This window comes from Nicotiana tomentosiformis, chromosome 3 (assembly GCF_000390325.3).
Source record: "Nicotiana tomentosiformis chromosome 3, ASM39032v3, whole genome shotgun sequence".
Classification (NCBI taxonomy): domain Eukaryota; kingdom Viridiplantae; phylum Streptophyta; class Magnoliopsida; order Solanales; family Solanaceae; genus Nicotiana; species Nicotiana tomentosiformis.
In genome coordinates this window covers 50,850,442-50,878,401 of record NC_090814.1, presented here as the reverse complement: position 1 = coordinate 50,878,401, position 27,960 = coordinate 50,850,442, and the positions used below count along the sequence as shown (strand labels likewise).

At 40.1% G+C, this 27,960-nt stretch overlaps 1 protein-coding gene across 1 annotated transcript; it reads right to left on the bottom strand.

Annotated features, from left to right (window-relative positions):
- Positions 1–27,960, bottom strand: LOC138907792 (uncharacterized). The gene is made up of 7 exons (XM_070198405.1): positions 27,425–27,960; positions 26,737–26,996; positions 25,644–25,840; positions 24,998–25,247; positions 18,681–18,902; positions 18,235–18,396; positions 1–197 (listed from the first exon to the last, which is right to left on the bottom strand). Exons 1-7 carry the CDS (start codon positions 27,958–27,960, stop codon positions 1–3), a joined length of 1,824 nt encoding a protein of 607 aa, XP_070054506.1.

The window sequence follows — 27,960 nt, the reverse complement described above, 5'->3', positions numbered from 1 at the left end:
CTATAATAATCCATCGGGTTTCTGATTCTCAATCTTAACCTGCTGACAATTAGGGCACTGAGCAACAAAATCTGCTATATCCTTCTTCATTCCGCCCCACCGGTATATTCCCCTGATATCATGATACATCTTAGTCTCTCCTGGATGAATAGAAAAACGAGAAGAGTGAGCTTCTCTCATAACCTGCTGGCGCAACCCTGCCACATTAGGAACACATAATCAACCTCGATATTTGAGGACTCCATCTCCTGTAACCTCAAATGGTGTATTCTCCTTTTGAGGGGATGTATCTATGTAATTAGCTGGAACATGATCCTTATACTGGCGTTCCTTCACTTCAGTTACTAAAGGGGATGTTGTCGTGTCCTGAATAGTAACTCTGGTATCACCTGAGTCTAGTAATCGAACTCCAAGACTAGCTAGCTGATGAATCTCATGGGCTATCCCACACTTCTCTAGAAGTAAATATGATAGGCTACCCATAGATCTACAGCTGAGGGCGTCGACTAATACATTCGCCTTCCCCGGATGGTATAAAATATCGTCGTAGTCTTTGAGTAGCTTCAACCATCTCCTTTAGCATATATTCAATTCCTTTTGCTTGAAGATATATTGAAGGCTCTTATGATCCGTATAGATATCAACATGAATGCCATACATATAGTGCCTCTACATCTTTAGTGCATGAATCACCGCGGCTAACTCTAAATCGTGGGTCAGGTAATTCTTCTCGTGCTTTCTTAGTTGTCTTTAAAAATAAGAAATTATTTTTCATGGTCGTTCTGCCACTTGTTGCATGAATACATGGCTTATCTCATTGCCCACAAATACTTGAATTTCCTGTAACTCATATGATCTCAAATATCATCTTTTGACTTTTTTTTCTTCCCGTTCATTAATCATGATAGGTGCCACTTTCTTATGGAGTTCATACAATATTGTTGTGAAACTGTTGTTACAAGACCATTTCTTTCCTATGTCTTTATGCTTAAGTTGAAGCCTTCTTCCTTATTCCTTCAGTTATTCTTTCTTTGTAGTACTTAAGAGAGACCCTTTGACTTCTGTAAAGCTGCGAGCTTATTACATCGTGTACCCGAAAGAATTTTTTTTGATGTTCTTACTCGCCTACAAATATCCTTAGTTACATACATTAGTGCCCTTGTGCTCATAGGGTTACTTCTGAACTCATAGTTTGATTGTCTCCTTAGTGGCACTCTCTCTTATTTCCGTAACACTTATACAGTACCTTTAACAGCCCCAACTCCTATCTGGATATTTCTCAAGGATTACAATGTCATCTTATTTGCGAGACTTAATTCCTATGTTGGGTTTCGCTATGTTTATCTTGCACAACCTGCTGATTTGTCTATACCCTCTTGTTTAGCCATGGCTAGGCTCTTCCTGAATCAACTACTAACTACACGTTAGTCCATTATCATATCTATATTTTGCGTAATATCTCGTTGGTTATATCCTTTGTCTTAACTTACCCTGCACAATGGCTTCTTATGTATCCAGTGTTCATTTTCACTTATTTATCAATAACATCTATTGATGGAACCCTTTCTACCTCTCCCCGTAATCATTCTTACATAATGTTCTGGAGTCGTATCATATCCGTAGGATCTGAATAAATGCAATCTCATTCCTTTCTCCTTTCTACCACATTCTTCTTTGACTATTCCATAGTTACCTTAACCACATAACTCCGACTTAATACCATATCACACCATCTCCCCCCTTTAGGGGAGTACCAACATTTATTGCTATGAAGATTTACCTATAAATGTTTCACCTCTTCATATTTGGCGACTTTTCACATCTTCACGGACTCTTACATGGCTTGCGGTAACCCTTCTGTACCAGGGATAATTTAATTTCTTACACACAAAGGTGACACTTAGTATAACTGGCACACTATGTCTCTTAAGCTTAACTCTGCTCACAACGCTTGTTTTAGGGAAACGTCTTCTTGAATGACCTTTAAATGTTATTCTTCTGTTGTCCATTCAATTATCGCCCGTAACTCACTCTCTGAAATTCTCACGATGTCAACTATTATCAAATCCTTCGATCATGAATTCATGTTCAGTTTATGTTATTCACTAGCCCATACTAATTTCTATTACTCCACGGTGTAACTTTTCCTTCTGGTAATCACGTATGAGTCACCAACTCATTTCTCGAAATGGGGACATGACTTTATGGCTTATACTCTTTTATTGTCTCAAGGCATGTAACTTCTTGTCTTTTCCTTCACTTGACTATAGAATCTTTAGTCCTGTTATATTTTGATTTACCGTTATCATCCATTTATCACATCTGACTCATAATGCTTCATTTACTTTGTTCTTATTCTCCTGCTTATATTTTTCTCTATCACCTTATTATGAAAACTTCTTCAAAACATTATTTCACTTTTAGTCCCCCATGATTCAACTCACTGGCTCTCCGGGTCGCCTAACACTCTCTCTTTACTAGGTACGAGCGCCATACAAAGGTAAATATTTATCCCTTCTATGATTCCAATGCCAATCTTCTGAAATTTCTGAACATTCTAGTATTCATATCTGATTGTACTATTCTAGAGTGCACCATCTGGATGTCTCACAAGGAGAACCATTACCACGTTTGCAATATCCCTCAAAAATGCGAGCTAATGATAACAATCCATCCACAATTTTGGGTTACTCTAACCCCGGCTGGATGCTGATATCCCATCCTTCTCTTAAATTATATTTGTTAGCTCCCACAGGGTATAACTGAAATGGGTGTTGTCAAGTGAATATATCTTTGTTATTGTTGAAAGTAACTCGGAATGCTTATATTTCTCAACCTGAATTGTAAATACAGATAATCTTCACTAACTACATACCTCGTTTCCTTCTTCACCTAGCTTCTTTACTTGTTGAAACTTGTATCTACCTTCTGATTCTCTCGTTGCTTTTTACCATAGGGGTAGATAGATATTTATGCCTTAGGGATCCTTATCAAGAGGCTCACACATCGTAGTACACACGTATCTACTGAAGGCCTTACATTTACACATCATAAGCATGACGCAAAATCGAGTTCCTCTGACTCAACTCTTCCAGAACCACATTCAATCTCTTACCAACTGTCTTTCTGGATGTAGATGTCATTCTATAACGAATAAAATAGAATTTAAGAATTTTAATTTCTTACAACTGAGCTCTACCACATGATCTAGAGTAAGAAGAAAGAGTGACAGTCCTAAATACTCTGTAGCCTCCTACTTATAAGTGTGGTGCACAACACACCCACAAATAAGACTCTACTAGACACGACTTGTAGACTCCCTAGGACGAAAATGCTCTGATACCACTTCTGTCACGACCCAAACCGCAAGGCCATGATGGGCACCCGGTACCTTACTCAACCGAGTACCAACATAACGTATCTTTCGTATCTTACTATCATAGGTAAATGAGTCGGAGAGGCTGTCGTGAGATAAGTAGAATAAAACATGATATACCGACTTATACATATGACGTACTGGCCTATAGGGCCATACGAGTATCCGTATACATGATATCTGTCTACAAGCCTCTAAGACTACATAAATATAATAAAAGGATGGGACAGAGCCCCGCCATACCAATCAATACATATTCAAATCATTCTGACCAAATAGGCAATTTCGGAGTAAGCGAAGTGCACAAACACCTTCTACTAAGCTGATACCTTACTATGAGAACTCTCAACTTATCTATCGGGACCTGCGGGCATGAAACGCAGCATCCCCAAGCAAAAGGGACACCAGTACAAATAAGGTACCGAGTATGTAAGGCATGACAGTAGTATATAAAAGAAATGAAAGAAACATGGAGTAAGGAACTCAACCTGAAATTCTGAATAACTCTATGAATAATGAAAATTTATAATTTCATGCATGTGCATATAAATTCCATACCATGCATAGTTATATGCGTACATAACATTATCAAGCCTCTGAGGGCATCCCATAATATCATCTCAGCCACTATGGGCAAAATCATCAACGTATACCAGCTGATCAGGTGGTGGTGCGTATATAACACTGTAACCTTTTTCCATATCCCATATACATATAATATACGCGTATATAACGCCTTCTGGTCATGGGTCAATGCACATGTATAAATGCATGAAATGCATAAGAAATACATTAATAAGCTTTCTCGACTATCATAAAATCAACATGCCTTTAGGACAAACTTTATCAAATACGTATTTTTCTGAGACCCATGAGCAGAGATATAATAATAATAACTCACATGGGGAACCAAGAATATAGACACCCCTAGTATTTCTATGAATAGGGTCATTTATGAAAGTTACGTATTTTGCTCGTTTCGTTTGTATCATTTGGATCATGCCAAAAAGAAAGAAGGGATAGCCTTAACATACCTTAACTCTGTTGAGTCCTTAATACCTTCCAAGAAACTCTTCAAACAACTCAATTCAATCTAAGACATCATAATGAGATTCAAAATCAGTGTTGAGTAAAGGCTAAGTCCGCAACCTAAACTAGTAGCTCATTTACGTAAATTTGGGCAGCATCTCCCCTGCAACTAGGCTCTCCTCCAATACCATATACTAACAACAACAAGAACACAACAATAACAACATGTAAGAATCATTTTAAAACCTTATCTCCATTACAATATACCACAAAACAGCCCACACACCCTAATCACTGCATATATAAAATGACAACCAAAGTAGTGTCAAACAACTTACACAATATAACGACGAACGACCAGCCCACCATTCCATTATTATGTGGTGTTTATCCACACCATTTGTCCTCCAAAACTCCATTAAACCGTAGAAAAATATACATCCCAAAAGAAACACGAAGCAGCCCACAAAATAGTCCACTACAAGTCAAATAACTCGAACTCACGGCTTCCAATCACCATCCCGTGACTTCTAACTATTAGGAAACGAATTTATCAACATTCCTTGATATTTAAACACTTAAATACAGAAATTACACATTTTCTTGACTATGAAGTACCTTCCAAAATTCAAACTACAAAGAAAAAGAGAGGCGATGTAGCGATACTTATGTCGTAGGGATCGTTTTAATGTTATCGCTTCTTGATTCCGTGCCCGGGATGATAATATTCTTTGAAACACTATTAGAGAGCTCAAATACAGGTTATATGGTGTTCTATGGTCCGTTTCTATGTGAAAATGAAGAGGCAGACGAGTTAAGACATATATATTAACTTTTGAAAAGTCAAAGAGGTGCTAGCTTGGCACCCTCTCATTCGCCCATCTTCCGACGCCTATATCTTTTTATCCGGATGTTGTATGAATGAACGGTTAAGGGAGTTGGAAACTATATTCCAAGACCTTCAATCTGGTATATAATATGTCCCGAAAAGACCTCATATAACATACGAAATTTATTTCTCAAAAAGCTCTATTACAAGGCAAATCCTTAGTCGGTGTTTCCGCAACTTAAATTCGATTTTTTCCAAACTTCATATTTTCTATCCAAACATCATATATAGCCATATTATGACTTTAAAAAAATTTAAATCATGATTAACAAGTCTCATATTCATTACGTCACCTTGGGACGCACAGGGTGTAACAAAGTATGAGCACATGAGTTTTATCAATGTGATGCATACTTGGCGTGTAGGCACAGAGATGCATTTCCTCATGATAAATGGTATTGTGGAATTCTGGACTTCACATGCGCATTGACATGTTGGTATAGAGATGTACTTTCCTCATGCTATCTGAGAATGGAATACCTTATCTGTTGTTGAAAGTTTATGGGAAAAATTAGAGTTTTCTAATACTCTCATATTTGGTGATTTTGGTGAAAAATTTGGGTTTTACTGTTACACCCGAAAAGCATGCCTATTTTCCGTAACTGCGAACGAGCTGAGCATCATATCTTTGAGTTATTACTTGTCATGTTTTTATTATATTGTTACGAGTTGTTCTTGGTTATTGGTGTTGGACTGTGACCGTTGCCCAAGCTCGTCACTACTTTCAACCTAAGGTTAGGCTTTTTACTTATTAAGTACATGGGGTCGGTTGTACTCATATTACACTTATACACCTTGCGTGCAGATGTTGGAGCTGATGTTGTTGCATGTGGCGGGAGCTGGCCTTAAAGATATTCCTGCGTTCCGGTTACAACTGCATCTTGTTCTTGGTAGCTTTAGGTTTATAAATCTGTTCATGTATATTTAGAATAGATGATGTATTTATTTCATACCAGCTTTATAAACTCTAAGTCATAGAAGCTTGTGATATGTACTACCAGTCCTTGGGGAGCTGTATAAAATTTAGTTATTTCATTCTTAACTCTTATCATTATCATTATATTATTGTTTATTATTTATTGGCTTACCTAGCGGGTTGCGTTAGGTGCCATCACGACTATTTGGATTTTGGATCGTGACAGATATACATAAAAAAGCACTTGGTTCCGACAACTTGCTCATACACAACTGCCAATTTAAAGAGTCTTAAGGACATACTTCAAACTGAGGGAGAAGGATTATCATCAACCTAGAGAGAATTTGATTATTGTATTAGCTTTAAATTATATATATATATATATATATATATATATATATATATATATATATATATATATGAAATTGCTAGAAAATAAAAAGATGACTCGGGAAGGAGATGTTGAATTACATCAAGTGTTGAAAACCTTTGAGGATAGAAAGAGTTGAACATTTTCTCTTGCGATGGAGTAATTACAAATATTTATTATTAATATATAAGGATTCAAAGACGACACCAAAAACCAAGGTCGTAGAATATTTGCATATGGAAAATATGAAAGAAAACGTAGAAATGCAAAAAGGTTTTCATTTTGAAACGTAGCTTAGACTGAGAAAGACATTGACACAGGGAATAGTTGAGTCACCTTGTGGCCTTTCCGAAAAAGTATTTGACAGAAAATACTAATACATAAGGTGCCTCCCATTTTATGATTCTTCCTGGCTCCTGATGTTGTAACATGCCATGGTCATTTGGCTGGTAAACTTTCCTCTTAGACTACAATTATGTAAGAAGAAATTAGAAAGATGCATTACCGTTCTATACATTCAATAGCTTAGTACTTCTTATATATGTAAACATAACTTATTTTTTAAAATATATAACGTCCTGACCGGCCGTTTTGAGTTCAATTTGATAGTTTGAGGTCATTAGCAGTTTCATATGGTATATTATGACTTGTGTGTATAGTCGGTTTTAGTTATCAAATGGTTCAGGATTGATTTGGAAGAATGATTCTCAACTAGAAAGCTTTAAGTTGGTAGAGTTGATCAAGTTTGACTTTTGTGTTTTTGACATCTGATAAGAGTTTTTACAGTTCCGTTAGATTTGAATGGTAATTTTGGACTTGGGAGTATGCCTGTATTTGCAGTTGGATGTTTCAAGAATATTTTGGCTCTAATTGGAAAAAGTTGGCAATTTGAAGGTTTGAAAAGTTCATAGATTTGATTGTAAGTTGACTTCAATAATTTTGGATTTAGATTGTTGTTATGAGAGTTGAAATATGTTTGTTATGTCATTTGAAACTTGTGTGAAAAATTTGAGGTGATTCCGAGTTGTTTAGACGTGTTCGGCATAAGTTTGGAATTTGAATTTGAAATAGTTCATTAAACTTGAATTGGTGTGCTATTTATTGTTTTATACTATTTTATGAGATTTGAGGCCTCGAGTATGTCCGTATTATATTTTGGTACTTGTTGTTATGTTCGGACGGGGTCCCGAGGCACTTGGGTGTGTTTTTAGATTGATTTCAAATCATTTCTTTCATGTTTGTATTGTTGGTTTTTGCTGGTGTACGCTATGAATCGTGTTCTCGGGGACATCATCGCGTTTGCGAATAAGGAATTGGACTAGAGGATATTTGTTCTTCGCATTCATGGCGGGGGACCGCGTTCACGATTTTTGTTTGTTTAGCTATAAACTTCCCCTATTCGCGTTCACGAAGAGGAGGTCACATTCGCATTGGGGAGTTGGGAGCTGGTGGAGTTGCCTTCGCATTCACATTCAGATTCGCGAGGTCGAGGCCGTGTTCGCAAAGGGTTTTCATCATTGTATATCACTTTTGCGAGGTAAGTTGTAACGATCGCAAATTACCTTCTTAGAATGTCATGATGGCACATAGTCTCTAAGACTAGGTAAACCTAAACATGCTTTGAGAATTAGCCGAAATAACAACTTAAATATCAAATTAAACTGTTAAACTATCATAGATAAGCCCAAACGGTACAACTATCAAATAACTCCCAAAATCGGTGGAAATAAGTCATAAGCTCTATAGAGTAGTAAATACAACTTTGTTTGAAATGAAGATAAACAGTACTAAAGCAATAGAAGACGGTGACTCCGAGGCCTGCGAGCGTCGAGCAGCTATACCTTGAAGTCTCCGGGATAACTGATCAATTACTAGCATCCGACACGAGCAGATGTACTTGGATCTACACAAAAATGTGCAATAGCATAGCATGAGTATACCACAACAGTACCCAATAAGTATCAAGCCTAACCTCGGTAGAGTAATGACGAGGCCAGGTCAAGACACTTACTACACAAAAGAAACCTAACAAAATACTATAAAATCTAATGACGGAAAGCAAGGAAATAGATGAAAATAAAATAGTACAATGATATAAGACTAATAATGAAAATTAAAGCAATAACGAACAACAAAGAGTACACATATGATAGAAACAACAAGTGATCAAATACCGTGAAAGTACAACTAGAAACAAGTGAAGGAAAGAAAACAACCATTTAAATCAACAAGTTTTTTCACGTAGAATGTGCAACAAGAATCACACCAAGGTACCACGCCTCATATTCACACTTCATAAGTCATAATCACAATTTTCCTTATATCACAGCATGAGACTTGCATTTATTTTTAAAATATTTTTCTCGAAACAGCTACACGCGTTTTACCCCTTTATCTCACTGTATGGCTTCAAGTAATTCCCTTACTAGCAACACGCATATAAATCCCATCTTATCTCACTGCATATGTTTCAATACTGTCATGACCCAAAATTCAACATACCGTGATGGCGCCATCACAGTACTAGGCTAGCCGACAATCACAAATAACTACACATTTTTAATTGAAAACAAAATGAAACAAGTTTAACTGTAATACTATCATAATTAGTCGATAAGTAATACTATGACTTAAATACAACATTCCCAAATTTGGGTGTCACTGAGTACACGAGCATCTAAATGTCAATACAGTGTAACTGCTAAAATAATTGTCTAGAAAGATAGAACATTGCCAATAAACTTAAAAAAAGGAGAGTCGAGGTCTGCAGATGCCAAGACAGCTACCTCAATAGTCTCCGAACAAATGAAGCTCCAAATCTAGCAACCACCGTGTCCAGAAGTACCTCGATCTGCACCTGAAGTGCAGAGTATAATATGAGTACAACCGACCCAATGTACTCAATAAGTAGCAGGAATAACCTTAGGCATAAAGTAGTGACGAGCTCAGACAGGTACAATCCAAATCCAGATTATAACAATACATTTATGACAGGAAAAATGACAATAATATCTTAGAGAAAACTCATAATCAGTTTGTGCACAATACAGAAATGTAGACATGCTTTCAAGTTTAGCTGTTTAAGCTCAATACAGATAAAATATGCCAAGTATGGCTGATATGAGGAATGTTACAACTCTATATCTACATGTCAAATGTGTATGTGAGATGTAATGCATCACAATGATAACCTCACGTACTCACACTCTCAAAGTACTTAACCTTACTGTCTCATCACTCTCAGTCGCTCGGCACTGTGCGGTACCTGCGCTTACTACTGGAATGTCAGACTTCGGAGGGGCGTATCCTGCCCAAGAGCTAATAAAACATGTTGCACAGCGCAGACCGATCCCATCATGAATCAATAATACCTGATGTGGCGTTCATCCCGAACCCACCATGAATCAATAAAACTTATTGCGGCGTGCAACCCGATCCCATCAGTATCACTCACAATCAGGCCCTCGGCCTCACTTAGTCATGAATCTCTCTAGTCTCTAAGGCTCACAATACTGATAAAAATCAGCCCAAACAAATGATACATAATGTACAGTAAAGGATAACAGAGACTGAAATATGACATGCAGATGATGAATGTGAGTGAGTACATAATTGCAATCTAAGCAAATAACCCGACAACAAAACGACATTTGTGGGTCCCAACAGTACCAGTATATAGTCTAAACATGACTTCTAACATGATTCACAACTCAATTTTTCTAACACACGAAGAATACATGAATAATAACAAGATTAGATAACTACACAATTCCACGGAATCAACCGAGTCACAATTACTACATTGCACGCCCACACGTCCGTCACCTAGCATGTGGGTCACCTCAACACCAACCAAATAACACGTAATTCGGGGATTCATACCCTCACTATCAAGTTTAGAAGAGTTACTTACCTCAAACCGCGCAATTCTCTACTCCAACAAGCTCTTGCCTCGCGAATTGACCTCCGAACGACTCGAATCTAGCCACAAACCACTTAATACAATCAACACAAGCTATAGAAATCAATTCCATATGATAAAACTAGGTTCTTTAACAAAAGTCAAAAAGTTCACCCAAAAGTCAACTCCAGGCCCACTTCTTGAAATCTAACAAAATTTCCAAAATCCGAACACCCACTCAATAACAAGTCCAACCATACCAAAATTGCCCAATTCCGACATCTAATCGTCACTTAAATCCCCAAATCTTACTCTCCAATCCCCAGCCCAAAATTCCCCACGCTTTACCTTAAAAACACATAATCTAGGAGGGAAATTCAATGGGTATTGAATATTAATAGATAAAAATGACCAAATGTTGCTTACCTTCTGAACTTTAGTGGAACCCCTCTCAAAAATCGCCTCCCACCGAGCTTGCAAAGTCCAAAAATGAGAAAATAGCTCAAACCCTCGACCTTATGAATCTACCAGGCATCTCGCACCTGCGGTTCACTTAACTGCTTTTGTGGCTCCGCAAGTGCGGCCAAAACTCCTCTTCTGCAGTTTCCATGAAGGCCCCTGCCTTCGCTTCCGCGGACGAGGCTCCATTTCTGCGGAGTCGCACCTGCAACCTAGGCTCTACTTCTACGAAAACTCCTACCCCTTAGCCTAACAAAAAACCGCACCTGCGATGCCAACCATGCTTTTGTGACCGCGCACCTGTGGCTAAATCCTTCACAGGTGCGATCGCACAAGACCTGAAACTCTTCAGTAATCTTCTAAGGCCAAATTCCAACAAGTTAATCATCTGAAGTCCACCCCCCCCCCCGAACCTCAACAAAATATACCAACAAGTCCTAAAACATCATACGAACTTAGTCGAGGCCTCAAATCGCATCAAACAACATCAAAAACACGAATCGCACCACAATTCAAGCCTAATAAAATTAATGAATTTCCAACTTCCAAAACTAATGCAAAAACATGTCAAACCAACTCCGGTTGACCTCAAAATATTGCACACAAGTCATAAGTGACACAACGGATATTTTATAACTTCCAGAACAAAAATTCGAGCCCACTAACCACAAAGTCAACTCTCGGTGAAACCTCTCAACTCTCCAAACTTCAACTTTTCTAACTTTCACCGATTCAAGCCGAAATCATCTACGGACCTCCAAATCAACATCCAGACACACTCTTAAGTCCAAAATTACAATAAAGAGCTATCAGAACCATCAAAACTCCATTCTGGAGTCATTTACACATAAGTCAACATCCGATCAACTGTTTCAACTTAGGCTTCCAACCTTGGGACTAAGTGTCCCAACTCATTCTGACACATCTCCAGAACTAAATCAACCACCCCTTCAAGTCACATTACAATAAATTGGCATAGAATAAGCACTAAATGGGGGAACAAGGCTATAATACTCAAAATGATCGGCCGGGTCGTTACATTCTCCCCCTCTTAATCAAACTTTCATCCACAAACGGGTCTAGAATCATACTTGGAGTCCCAAATAGGCGTGGATATCTGCTCCATATCTCCCGCTCGGCCTCGTAAGGAGCCTTCTCGACTGGCTGACCTCTCCACTGCATCTTCACTGAAGCTATATTCTTTGACCTCAACCTTCGAACCTACCGATCCAAAATAGCCATCGGCTCCATATCATAAGTCAAATCCCCATCAAACTAAATTGTGCTGAAGTCCAAAACATGAGGGCTCAACTTGCCTTTCAATCCTCTCGAGCACCTCAAAAGGGCCAATATACCGAGGTCTCAACTTGCCCTTCTTCCCGAACATCATAACACCCCTCATGGGCAAAACGCTAAGAAATACTTTCTCCCCTACCATGTAGGCAACATCACGAACCTTCCGATCAATGTAACTCTTCTATATAGATTGTGTCGTGTGTAGCCGATCCTGAATATGCTTAACCATTTCCAAAGCATCCTGAACCAGGTCAGTACCCAGTAGCCTAGCCTCACCTGGCTCAACCCAACCAATCGAAGACCGAAATCGCATCCCATACAAGGCCTCACATGGAGCCATATGAATACTCGATTGGTAGTTGATGTTGTAGGAAAACACTACAAGTGGTAGAAACTGATCCCAAGAATCCCAAAATCCATAACACAAGCGCGTATCATGTCCTCTAATATCTGAATAGTGCGCTCGGACTATCCACCTATCCGAGGGTGGAATGCTGTACTTAACTCAACCCATGTGCCTAACTCTCGTTACAGTGCTCTCCAAAACTATAATGTGAACTGCGTGCCCCGATCTTAGATAATGGACACCGGCACACCGTGAAGGCGAATAATCTGGCGAATATAGATCTCAACCAACCTCTCCGAAGAATAGGTAGTCCTAACTAGAATGCAATACGCAGACTTAGTCAAACGGTCCATAATCACCCAAAAAGCATCAAACTTCTTCAAAGTACATGGGAGCCCAGCTACGAAATCCATGGTGATACGCTCCAATTTCCACTCAGGAATATCAAGCCTCGAAAGCAAACCACCTGGCCTCTAATGTTCGTATATCACCTGATAACAATTTAAGTACCGAGCTACATACCCCACTATTTTTTTCTTCATCCTCCTCCACCAATAGTGTTTCCTCAAGTCGTGATACATCTTTGTGGCACCCGGATGAATAGAATACTTCAATCTATGGGCCTCCTCAAGAATTAACGCACGTAGCCCACCAATATTGGGCACACAAATCCGACCCTGCATCCGTAACACTCCATCATCCCCAATGGAAACCGCATTAGCATCACCGTACTGAACCGTGTCCTTAAGGACAAGCAAATGAGGGCTGTCATACTGATTCTCTCTGATGTGATCATATAAAGAAGACCGAGAAACCACGCAAGCTAGAACTCGACTATGCTCCGAAACATATAAACTCATGAACTGATTGGCCAAGGCCTGAATATCTGATGCAAGCAGTCTCTCACCAATAGGAATAATTTCAAGGCTACCCATACTCACCGCCTTCCTACTCAAGGCATTGGCCTTCCCTGGATGATACAAAATGGTACTGTCATAGTCTTTTAGCAGCTCCAACCATCTCCGATGCCTCAAATTTAGATCCTTTTGCTTGAACGAGTGCTGAAGACTCTGATGGTCTGTAAATACCTCACAAGACACGCCGTAGAGATAATGCCTCAAAATCTTCAATGCATAGACGATGGTTACCAATTCTAAATCATGAACAAGGTAGTTCTTCTCATAAGTCTTCAAATGGCGTGAAGCATATGTAATCACTCTACCCTCTTGCATCAAAACACACCCAATACCAATTCAAGAACCCGATGCTGAAGGCAAAATTAGAATTGGAGTTGTGGTCAAGGCAGTCTTGAGCTTCTGAATGCTCTCCTAAAACTCATTCGACCACCTGAATGGAGCATCCTTCTGTGTCAACCTAGTCAAAAGCAATGCAATGGACGAGAAACTCTCCACAAAGCGACGATAATATCCGAACAAGCCAAGAAAACTCCAAATCTCAGTAGCTGAAGATGGTCTGGGCCAACTCTAAACTGCCTCCATCTTCTTCGGATCCACCTTAATCCCCTCACTGGACACCACGTGCACCAAAAACATCACCGAACTGAGCCAAAACTCACACTTGGAGAAGATGGCATAAAGCTTCTCCTCCCTCAACAACTATAGTAGAATCCTCGGACGATGTGTATGCTCCTCCTGGCTAAGTGAGTACACCAGTATATCGTCAATAAATACTATGAAAAACTAACCAATATATGTGTCACGCCCCAAACCTGGGGGGCGTGGCTAGCACTCGGTGCCTTACTAGCCCGAGCGAACCACTCTGTAACTCATGATCGTTCGACCAAAACTAGAATATACATAGGTCTAGTTAGCTAAGCTCATTCCTTTTTGTAACTATCATGGGCTAACATGACCACAACTCATAATGTATAACTGTAAGTGAGCAAACGTTGTATCAGCGATCCATTATACTTAAAACATGAATACACATGGGTCGTCAAGGCCTCTGAGATACTGTACATAATGAACTTGTGTCTACAAAGCCTCTAAGAGTATTCAACATCAAACAGGATAGGGCACCGGCCTACCCATAAGTCTGTAGCAAAACTCTGACAGGATGACTTATAGACTTGGTTGCACTCTGAATGAAGTGAAGTCTTATTGATCCTTCACTAAATTCTAACCTAGTTGACTATAAGAGCTCATAAAACTGATTACCTACACCTGCAGGCATGAATGCAACATCCACACTAAAAATGACGTCGGTATGAATAAAGTACCGAGCATGTAAGGCAGAACTGAAACATAACAATAAGTCAACATTAATGAGAGAGATATAATAATTAACCTAAACCTCTGAAGTGCCATCATATATGCATACTAATTATACTTATATATATAATTCCTCTCTTTGGAACTATATTCCATATCATAACATGACTGCCCAACTGATCAATGGTAACTGTCTTATCGGTCGTCGCATGGTGGTAAATGTATGACTGCCCGACCATCTGTAGCGCGATGGTAAATACATGACTGCCCGACCGGCCATAACACGGTTATAAATGCATGACTGCCCTACCGATCTATATGATAACAAGAATAATACTATTGTCAACCATACGAACAATTCTCTTAATCGCATAACGGAAGATAACCTATACTAAAACGAAATGGACAGTATTTTCCCCTGATCTTATAATTCCCTCAATCCTACCATAGGCAAGGTACTACAACAACACAACTTGCAAGTCCTATAACCAGTTTTACAACCCAAACAACGGTACAATGAGCGGAAAGCTCGGGTACAATTATCAACCATACTTCTCCAATCTTTTCTTTCCTTCAAAACACATATCAATGACTACACCAACTATATACCCGATTTACTCCAAAAGTTTCCAGCCACAACACAACTTAGAAAATTACCAAATAGTCGATACAACAATAAAAACAACAACGTTAAAATACGATTTCCCGCTATTAACTCCCTAATTCTCATCCCAAAATTTAGCTATGACCTAAACGAATTTAAATATACCAAGGATAAGAAAATTATTACCTTATTTTCCAAGAAATACTCTTATTCCACCTTACTTCACATCGAAGAAAGCCCAGATTAACCAACGCGCCAAAACAGAACAACGAAATCGAGGCGATGCGCAAAACCCGTATATAGTCTTTGAGAAAGATTACTATCCATTTGATGTTGTATTTGTGCTATGCATAATTTCCAAAGATAAAACGTTGCTTCAAATATTTCTACATCTCGTGAAATGAAGGAACCAAAGTTCCTGCTCCCTAGTTTTATTTATGAAGCACCACATTTAACTAAAGTGATAAGGGGTCATATTTGCTGCAATTGCTCCTAATAAGAAGACTAAAGAAAGTGTTTTATCCATCATGGTATGTGGGGTCCACTCACCTCTTCATTATATTACTATACCACTAACTTATTCCAAGTGACAACTCATAGATCCTGTAAAGGACATTAGTTATATATTACATCATTTCCATGGCACCATGTGGACATGCCAATTTTATACTTATTCTTTTGTTTAATACTTACTTTATCCCACATATAACTAAATAATTAGCAAATTATCCACAAAATTAATTCTAGCACTCAATTTACTTAAATACTAATATACTTTGTATACCTTAGAACACCAATCCATAAATATGGGATATTATTGCTTGGACCGTATTTCATCCCAAAATATCAAACTTCGACGAAACTCATTTTCATTGATTTGTTTACCCTCTGACCTTCACGACAGTTACTTATCAATTGTTATAAATAGCATAAATACTTATAATCTCAAAAATAATCTTGTCCTTGAACTTATATCAATTATCTTACGACAAATCCAACGTACAAAAGTACGGGATGTAACAATATGACCGGAACACACTGTTTATCAGATGCATGAGTGCTGCTGGGGCATTGGTCAGCCCAAAAGACATCACAAGGAACTTATAATGACAATAACGAGTCCTGAATGCCGTCTTCAGAATATCTGAGTCCTGAATCTTCAACTGGTGATGCCCATACCAAAAATATTATATGAATTATATAAAGATCAAAAATATTAAAGAACCATCAAGATCCCTAAAACTGGTCAAATAAGTCATCAATGCGCGGCAAAGGATACTTGTTCTTAATTATAACTTTGTTCAACTATCTATAGTCAATGCATATCCACATAGTACCATCTTTCTTCTTCACAAACAGAATCGGTGCACCCCAAGGTGACACGCTAGGCCTCGTGAACCCCTTATTAAGACGCTCTTGAAGCTTCCTTTCAATTCCTTCAACTCTACTAGTGCTATACGGTACGGAGGAATAGAAATAGGATGTGTGCCCGACATCAAGTCAATACTAAAATCAATATCCCTGTCAGGTGGCATGCCTAGCAGGTCTGCAGGAAACACATCCAGAAAGTCTCACACTTCCGAAACAGAATCAATAGTAGTTGTATTAGCACCAACATCTCTGACAAAAACTAAATATGACAAGCGCCCCTTCCCAACCATCCATTGGGCCTTCAGATATGAAATCACCCTGATGGGGACATAGCCTAGAGAACATGTACATTTGATCCTAGGTAACCCCGGTATCGCCAACATCACGGTCTTAACGTGACAATCCATAATAGCATAACATGGGGAAAACCAATCCATACCCAGAATCATATCAAAATCAATCGTACTAAGCAATAAGAGATCAAATCTCATCTCCAATCCCCCAATGGCCACAATATACGACCGATACACATGGTCCATAACAATAGAATCGCCCACCAATGTAGATACATGAACATGCATAACTAGGGACTCACGGGCCATATCCAAATAACGAGCAAATTATGATTATATATACGAGTAAGTGGATCCAGCATCAAATAATATAGAAGCATCCCTGTTGCATACTAAGACATACCTGTGATCACTACGTCTGAAGCAACAACCTCTGGCCGGGAAGGGAAAGCATATAATCGAGCTTGACCGCCACATAATCGGCCTCCCCCTCTAGGGAAACCTCTAGCTACCTGGGCCTCACCTTAAGCTAGCTGCGCGGGTAGTGAAGTAACTAGTGTGGAAGTCGCAGCTGACTCCTCTACTAAACTAGACCTCCCAAAAGACGGGGACAATACCTCTTCACATGACCAAACTCTCAACACTCAAATCAACCTCGCTTTGACAATGGTGGTAGGAACTGAAGCGGATCTCGAGAACCAGAATAACTACTAGGGGGCCTGGCAAAGATGAACCCTGAACTGATGGAGCACGAGATGAAATCTATGCTAGTAGGGCACTAAGAGACGACTGGCACAAATGAGCACTATATGAACCATGGCTAGCTGATGCACCACGATGAACAGGACAAGCCATCTAAGTGGGCCTATAAGGATGACCCCTGCAATGGTGGGACTGTCCTCCGAAAGATACACCGTTGAAACCACCGGTACCACGAGGCCTCTTGGACCCCATCTCCTCACGCTCTTGACTACGGACCTGCTCTAGCTACCTCGCAATATCAACCACCTCGTCGAACCTAGCACCTAATTCAAATTTTCTTCAGACCATTAAGGAAATTGCAAGAATAACATATGCCCGAGATTTTTGGCTATTATCAATTGAAGTAATACAATATATTTTCGAAGAATTGATTGAGTTATTAACATGTAACCTCTTATTATTTTCACAAAAGGAATTGTATCCCAAGCTTCTGCTATCTCTATCTGTGCTTTTTCCTTTCTTTTGTTCTCCCTTTTTTTGTCCTTTTCCTTTTTCTCTTCTCTTTTTGTTTGTTCTTCTCTAGACTCAAGAATCTTGAATTCTCCTTCTTTACCTAACCAATTTCGAAAAATAGGTTTAATCACTCCAAAGATTAAAAAAAGGGAGGGGGGGGGGATTATTCTGTCAAGATAAAAGGGGGAATGCGCATTTGCTTGAAAGAGTTTCCAAATAACTATTTTGCGTCTTTGAGCCCGCATATATCCACTCGGGTTATAACAAAGTACAGTCCATAGTTGAGGCCGTCAGTAAACATCCTAATACTCTCTGTGGGAACCAACTAGATCGCGTGATGAGCCATCTCTGAAAACCCCATCTCAGACTAGGTCACGGACATACCCTCCTGGAGCAGCTGCTCAAACATCCTGCACAACTCCTCCATGTAGGTCTGTGGAATAAACTTCTCCAAGAAGAGAACAGAGAACTCATGCCATGTTAGTGGTGCAGCACCAGCTGGCCTGCTCAACTCATAGGCCTCCCACCATCTGAAGGCTGCCCCCAATAGCTGAAAAGTAGTAAATGAGACTCCACTAGTCTCCAAAATACCGTTGTGCAAAGAATCTGCTGGCACATGTCCAAGAAGTCCTAAGCATCCTCTGACTCAGCCCTACTAAATATTGGAGGACTGAGCCTCACAAACCTCTCTAGCCTATTTTGCTCCTCGTCACTCACAGGGAGACCCATCTAGGCCTGATCAGCGGCTACCGGCTGGGCTGGTAGTACCCTTGGTGTCTGAAGTACCTAAACCACCTACTCTGGAGTACGGGCGGCGGGAGTCTGTGCACCTCCCCAGGCCTGAGAAGTGATTGGCATTGCTGGAACTAAAATCACCTTAGCAATGCTAGTATATACAATCAGTATTTAGGCCAATGGGCATAGCTGGTGCCTCAGCTAGTCCCACCGGCTCAACCACATCTGGAATTTGCTCCCGAGCTCAACTGGTGGATCTACATGTGTTGCTCTGGCTGCTGTATGAGTTGCACCCCAGCCTCTATGATGAATTGGTCTCTTGTGGCCCTAGCTGGTAGTACTGGTGGCCATCCGCCTGATCCGGTAGCATGTGTCCTCACCATTTGTGAAAGAATAAAATAGCAGAAGTTTAATTTCCGGAATCAACAAATTTACACGACACGAATACAAGAAATTGATGTTTTACCTAAGGGTTCGGTAGCCTCTCGAAGATAAGTAGAGACGTCTCTGAACTGCTCCCCAAGACTCTACTAAACCTGGTCATGACTCGTGAGACATATGTAACCTACACTCTACTAAACACGCGTATAAATCCCACCTTATCTCACCGAATTCGTTACTGTACTGTCATGACCCAAAACTCAACATGTCTTGATGGCGCCTATCAGAGTACTAGGCAAGCCGACAACCACAAATAACTATGCATTTTAAAATTGAAAACAAAATAAAACTGGTTTAACATGGGTCGAGGTCTAAATGAAACATTCCCAAAATAAAACATTCCCAAAATTCGTTTGTCACTGAGTACATGAGCATCTAAATGAAAATATAGTCTAACTGCTAAAATCACTGTCTAAAAAGATAGAACAATGCTAATAAACTAAAAAAAATGAGAGTCGAGGTCTGCGAACGCCAAGGCAGCAACGTCAATACTCTCCGAACAGATGAAGCTCCAAATCTAGCAACCTCCTTGCCCGAAAGTATTTGGGTCTTCACAAGAAGTGCGGAGTGTAGTATGAGTACAACCGACCCAATGTACTGAATAAGTAATAGGACTAACCTTGGTCTGAAAGTAGTGACGAGCTCAGACAGGAACAGTCCAAATCCAAATTATAATAGTACAAGTATGACAGGAAAAAGGACAATAATATCTCAGAGAAAAAACATAATCAGTTTGTGCACAATACAAAAATATAGACATGCTTTCAAATCTCTGTTTCCTTCGGGCCTCGTGGGTAGTCCCATTTTCTTTATCGGGCTCGAGCATCCTTCAGCTTAAATAGTCAAGTGTTTGTTTTAATTCAAAGAAATGAGTAGTTTTGCTCGAAATAATGTAGCTCGTAGGCGTAATAGTCGAGCGAGTGATGGCTCGAACTCAAAATAAAGGTAGCCCGTAGGCTTAGTAGTCGAGTGAATGATTCGAACTTGATGCAATGTAGCCCGCAGGCGTAATAGTTAAAGTAGCCCGTAGGCTTAATGGTCGAGTGAGTGATTGCTCGAACTCGAAATAAAGGTGGCCCGTAGGCTTGGCAATCGAGTGAATGATTCTAACTCGATCATTTTTGCATAATAAATCTTGAACATAGAATATCGGTAAGGAGGAGAGCGTTCTTTGCAGGTCATTATACATGGGTTCATGTTTTGCGTCAGGGCTCGAGCCAACTATATAAGCATGGTTCGTGTTGACCGTTTAGCCCTTACAACGTTTCCCGTTGAGACACTATTTGTCATGAAATAATGAACTAATTTACTTTGCATCGAACTTGATAATCATCACAGATGCGTTCAATGATAAAGCCTTCCTGTGTACGAAGTTGATTTTAAAGAGGCCACGGATACTCAGCAGTAGTATCGTTTCCGCTATATGGCTGGTATCGATCTCTGGTCGACTTTTGCTTTTTCGTAATGGTCCTAGAAGTCAACTGGTCATCTTCGACTCTTATATTGGATTGATATCGATTGTGCACATCGGTCCAAGTAATAGCTGGGTACTCGATCAGATTTTGCCTCAGCCGCCGCGAAGCCCTCGAGCTCCGCTCATTTAGACCTTGAGTGAAAGCTTGAACAACCCAATCGTCTGTGACTGGTGGCAGATCCATTCGTTCCATTTGAAAACGAGCTACGAACTCCCTTAGCATCTCGTTATCCTTTTGCATTACCTTGAACAGGTCCAACTTTCTGGTTTCGACCTTTATGGCTCCGGCATGAGCTTTTACGAAGCAATCTACAAGCATAGCAAAAGAATCAATGGAGTTAGATGATAAATTATGATATCATATCATTGCCCCTTTTGACGGGGTTTCACCAAATTTTTTTAATAATACAGATTCGATCTCATCATCTTCCAAATCATTGCACTTGATGGCATACGTGTAAGAAGTGATGTGCTCGTTGGGGTCGGTCGTTCCGTTATATTTGGGTATTTCGGGCATACAAAATTTTTTGGGGATTGGTTTTGGGGTTGCACTCGAGGGAAAAGGCTTTTGAATGAATTTTTTCGAATCTAGCCCTTTTATCATTGGTGGATCCCCCGGGATCTGGTCGACCCTGGAATTATATTTTTCTACTTTTTTATCGTTGGCTTCGACTCATTTTGTGAGTTCCTCGAGCAATTTAGTAATTTCGGGAGTAGTCCCCGATTCTTGCTCATTTGGCTTCTCTATGGCTGGTTCCGTTCTGTGGGCGACTTCTCGAAGCGGATTGTGCTCCGGCATGCTTTGTACCTGAGTTTGGCTCTACAACTGAGCTATCGCTATTTGCTGGGCTTGTAAAATCTCGAAGTTCATCCGTAAGCTGACTCCGATCTCCTCCAAGTTATGGGTGTCTCGAGCTACGGATCGAGTACCACCCTGAATGCTCCTTTCCGGCTCAGAACGCTGATTCGTCTCTAGAGCTATTTGTGAATTGACATCCAATGATACTTCGGCTCGAATTTCGGGTGCCTCGATTCGAGCCTCAGCGCCGTCATCGAGTGGCCTTCCGGCCCCGGGTGCCAAGTTAGTGGTTTCATCTTGAAGGTCGGCTTCGTGGTCGATAAGTGAAGCCATTGCTGATTTGAAGTTTCAAACTGGCGTGTACTTTAGGTTTATATCAAACAATCACTGTTACACTTAGTCCCACGGTGGGCGCCAAACTGTTTACCGGAAAAATCGGATAACGTTAGATTTGTGAATGGTTCTAAGGATATGCGATACAATTTGATATAAATCGCGTAGAGAAATGGAAATATGTGTATTGTTGACTATAAGAACGAAAATAATAAGCAAAAAGAATGAATAAGTAAAACAAGCACAAGGGGATTATTATCAATATCTAGAGAAAGTATTCTTTTTTTTTTTATGTTCCCTCTCTAGCTTACAAGGATTCCCCCTTTTATAGAAGAGGGTCATTACCAAAAAATAATAAAATAAAATATGTAGTGGAAGACCCATGATGACTTGTCTCTTCCTTGATTCCCGTCAAGATTCTCTTTGTTGGTGTGGTTGCAACGGCTCTTGTCTGTGAGCTCGATACTAGCTCGAACTCGTTACCGGGTCGGGCCCTTCGGTCTTGGATCGAGTTCGACCTTCGACATGGGTGTCGCGCATTTCCGACCTCGAAGTAGTGCCTTGCGAATCGATTCGGTCACGGGCTCGATAGGATTATCGAGCCGCCTCCTCGAGCGACCTTCGGTCTCGAAGTTCGTTAGTACCTACCTCAGAGCTCACTCCCAAAATCTCATTCCGACTTCTTAACACTCGAACTCGATCGAACGTAGGAAGGCCTATTTCGACCGTATACAGTACTCTCTTATATTTACAAAATCTCATAAAGGTTCACGTATTCTGTGTATGATTCCCTTAGCTAGTTGATTAGCTCCTCTAGGACTCCTCCTCTCCTCCCTGCTTCTAGTTCTTACTGTTTGGGAGGTGCTATTTGGTCCTGAGGGTGATGATGTGGAGGAGGTAATGGAGTTGTGGACACAATGGGTGTGTTCATTAGAAGCTTGTAGAGTGAATGATTTGTCATGGTTGTTCAAATGTTCTGGCTTCTCAAGGAGTAGATAAGGATTCTGATTAGTTTCAGACTTCTCACATTCAAAAGTTACGTTGTTCTTGACATTTTCTTGAGATTTTATAATGTCACTGGAGGGATTGGAGTGCACAAGTGATTCCGGGACAAGGCGTTCAGTACATATAGAGTCTATTTGCATTGTAATTGGTTGTGATTGCGTATTCGAATTAAGTAAGGCTATAAGAGGTTCTTCCATGGACAGTTGGGGAGTTGAATCTTCCAAGTGTGCAGAGGTATTAGTATTGCTAGTGAAGCAACTAGTAGTCTGAATATTATTGATGTTTTGAGGATACTTACAAGTAGTGGTAATATTAGTTCTTTCCATATTAGTATCTTTAGCATTATTTTTTTAAATACTCAATACTAGGAGAGTCATCATTGGAAGCTTCTTCATTAGCCACGTAATAGCCACTAATTTTACACATAACAGTGGGAGAGTAGGTAGTTTTTGTCTTAACTGAAGCCTCCAAATTATTATTAATAATATTTCCACAGTTGGCTTTGTTTGTAATAGACACCACCTTATGGTCAGACGTGTCTTTCAAAGCTAAAGAGTTTTCCATTCATTTTTCATAATTGTTTTTAATTTTTTTTTATTACAGGTAGAACTATCCAAAACCGTGGGCTGATTATCTAAGGACAGTAAATGGTTTTCTAAAACCAGATTTTCTTGAGATGAAGATTTCCTAGCATCAGATATTAGATGCACATCTTTTTGTGCTTGTCAAACAAAGTAATAGAATCGCGGATTTTATATTTTAGTACCTGCGTGTTTAGATACTTACGGGTCTTAATCCTTTCAAGCTCATATGGTTTACTACGACTCATCGTAATATTAAAGTACAGGTTGTAACAGAATTTACTTGGCTTATTACCTATTTTTTGTTAAAATCACAAAATTGAGGGATATGGAGTAGAACCTTACCTCTAGAATGAAGACCTAGTGAATTCTTCTTGCAAATTCTTCAACTTTGAGCAAGAATTGATGAATGATGAGATTAGTAACTCCCCCCTCTCACTCAATGGCACTCCCTCTCTCTATAAATGTAAGTTTTAACCTTCTAAAATGATCCCTAAGGTTCTTTTATAAGAATGGGGTCGGGTTCAAAAATAAAAAAAATTGAAGCCCCAATGCAAATCTGCGGTCAGATATGCGACCGCATAAAGCTTCTGTGGTCCGCAAAATGGGCCACATAATGGCCCTCCGAAAATGGCATTTTCTGCTTCACTCTGCGACCGGTTTGCGGTCCGCAGACTTATTCTGTGGTCGCATAATGCTCCGCAGAACATCCCTCCGGCAATTTTTATGTGGGATTTGCGATGGATTGCACGTCCCATGAAATGATTATGCGGCCGCAGAATGGACCGCATATTGGTCCCAAAATTAGCTCAGGTTTCTGCTTCACTCCTACAATCGTTAACACATAAGTCCACCACGGCACTACGAAACACAAGGTTTTTGGTAAGATTTTACGGGGCCATACATCCTCCCCCGTTTAAGATCATTCGCCCTCGAATGAGGGTCAGAATCTGCCATTAGCATCCGCAATGATTTAGCCATTATTTCACACCCCAACAGTCCCCAATTTTTGACTAACTCCCTAAGTTTCCAAAATATTTGGCAGAGTTTGCCCTGTAATTGGGCCTATCCACCTGTCAGAGAATTCCTGAACCCAATCCGAACAGCATAACCACAACATAACGATGTAAAACAATATGGAAATAAGACCGGCAACAACGCCATAAACATTGCATTACCAAGATGGAGTATTCCTAATATGAGCTATTCAAATAAATTAGGGTACTTATTCTTCATCTCTTCCTCGGCATCCCAGGTGGCCTCTTCAACCTGTTGGTTTCGCCATAACACTTTCACGGATGCAATCTCTTAATTTCTCAACTTCTGAACTTGCCTATCAAGAATGGCAATGGAATTTCTTCATAAGTCAACTCTTCATTAACCTTTATAGTCTCAATCAGAACAATAAGCGACGGATCTTCAACCACCTTCTTCAACATGGACACATGAAACACAGGGTGCTCTAAGGATATTTCTGGACGTATTTCTATCCTGTAAGTCACCTGACCGACCCTCTGAATTATTTTGTACGGTCCAACATACCTTGGACTCAATTTCCCTTTCTTACCAAACCGTATTACCCCCTACATGGAAAAACCTTCAGGAAAACCCAATCATCCTCTTGGAACTCCAAACCCCTACGATGCACATTTGAATAAGACTTCTGATGACTTTGGGCTCCTTAATGGTCTTAACATTCTCCATAGCCTGATGCACGAGATCTGGACCTATCAACTCTGCCTCCCCATCCTCAAACCATCCGATGAGAGATCTACATCTCTTACCGTATAAAGCCTCGAACGTTGCCATCTGAATGCTAGCATGATAACTATAATTGTAGACAAATTCTATGAGCGGCAAATGATCATCCCAGATAACTTTGAAGTCAAGAACATAAGCGCGCAACATATCCTCGAGCGTCCGAATCGTCTGCTCCGCTTGCCCGTCGGTCTGTGGATGGAAAGTTGTACTAGATTTACCTGCGTGCCCAACCCTTGCTGAAACTTCTTCCAAAAGTTAGCTGTGAATTGTGCCCCCTGATCAGAAATGATGGAAACTGGAGTGCCATGCAGCCTGACTACTTCCTTGATATACAATTGAGCATACTTCTCCGCTGTATCGGTAGACTTAACAGTCACCCAAATCGAGTCGAACTTGCGAGGAGTGCGAGGTAGTCCTACCAAAAAATCCATATTGATCATCTCCCATTTCCACATCGGAATTTTTATTTTCTGGGCCAACCCACCCGGCCTTTGATGCTCGGCCTTTACTTATTGATAATTTGGACATCTTGCCATAAAGTTCGCTACATTCATCTTCATATCATTCTACCATTAGACTTCTTTAAGATCATGGTACATCTTTTTAGAGCTCGGATGCACAGAATGCCTGGAAGTGTGAGCCTCGGTTATGATTCTTTCCCGGAGACCATCAACATCTGGTACACATAGTCGCCCTTAGTACCTTAGTGTACCATCATCCATGCCAAGAGAAAAGGCCATGGTCTTATGTTTATGAGTCCTCTCCTTCAATTGTACCAACAATGGGCCATTGTATTGCTTTTCTTAGACTTCCACAACAAGCGATAATTCAGCCCTATTTTGCACAATCACTCCTCATTCACTAGAATCCGCAAGACGAACTCCCAATCTAGCCAACCGGTGAACCTTCTTGGCCAACGATATGCCTCCAAGTTAGCCAAACTGCCCATAGATTTCTGGCTAAGAGCATTCGCTACAACATTAGCCTTCCCCGGATGATACAAAATATCGATGTCGTAATCCTTGAGTAACTCAATCCATCTTTTCTGCCTCAAATTCAATTCCTTCTGCTTGAAAATGTATTGAAGGCTCTTATGGTCCTTGAATATATCCACATGGACCCCATACAGATAATGACACCAAATCTTTAATGCAAATACCACCGCCGCAAGCTCTAAGTCATGTGTTGAATAGTTCTTTTTGTGATTCTTGAGTTTCCTAGAAGCATAATCTATCACCGTGCCATGTTGCATTAACACACACCCAAGTCTCATTCTTGAAGCATCACAATATACCACAAACCCATTTGTACCCTCTAGTAGGGTCAATATCGGTGTCGTAGTTAATCTTGATTTCAACTCCTGGAAGCTCCTTTCACAAGAATCTGAGCATTGGAACTTTGCTGTCTTGTACATCAACTTAGTCAATGGAGAAGCAAGAGTGGAGAATCCCTCCACAAATTTCCTATAATACCCTGCTAAGCCCAAGAAACTGCAAATTTTAGTTGGAGTTGTAGGTCTAGGCCTATTCTTCACAGCTGTAATCTTCCGAGGATCAACCTTAATTCCTTCTCTGGAGAAGACATGACCCAAAAACGCAACAGATTTAAGCCAAAATTCACATTTCAAAAACTTCAGATACAACTGGTGCTGACGTAGAGTCTATAGAGCTTCCCTGAGGTGATTGGCGTGGTCGTCTCGACTTTGTGAATATATAAGGATATCGTCAATAAACACTATCACAAAAGATTCAAGGAACGGTTTGAAAACTTAGTTCATAAGATTCATGAAAGTTGTTGGGGCGTTTGTTAGTCCAAAAGACATTACCAGAAATTCAAAGTACCCATACCGAGTTCTAAAAGTTGTTTTCGAAATATCCTGCTCCCTGATTTTCAATTATGGAAAAATACTTAGCACCCTGCAATTGATCGAACAAGTCATCTATTCCTGGTAGCGGGCACTTATTCTTGATTGTGACCTTGTTGAGCTGCCGATAATCACATTCTCAGTGACCCATCTTTATTCCTTATGAAGAGAACCAGTGCACCCCAAGGCGACACACTCGGCCGGATGAAACCCTTCTCTAACAAATCCTTTAATTGTTCCTTTAGCTCCTTCAACTCTGCTGGTGCCATTCTGTAAGGTGGAATAGATATAGGTTGCGTGCATGGCATCACATAAATCCCAAAATCAATCTCCCTGTTTGGCGGGATCCCAGGGAGTTCATCAGGAAAGACCTCCGAAAATTCATTCACAACTGGTACAAACTCAAGGGTAGGTGCCTCAGCGTCGGTGTCTGTAACCAGGACCAAATGATAAATACACCCCTTGTTGATCATCTTGGCGGCCTTAAGGTAAGAAATAAACCTACCCTTGGGCACCACATCATCCCCCTTCCAATCAACAACTAGCTCATTTGGAAATTCAAATCTAACGGTTCTAGTTCGGCAATCAAGCTTAGTAAAACATGAATAAATCCAGTCCATCCCTATGATTACGTCAAAATTAACCATCCCTAATTCAATAAGATCGGCCAT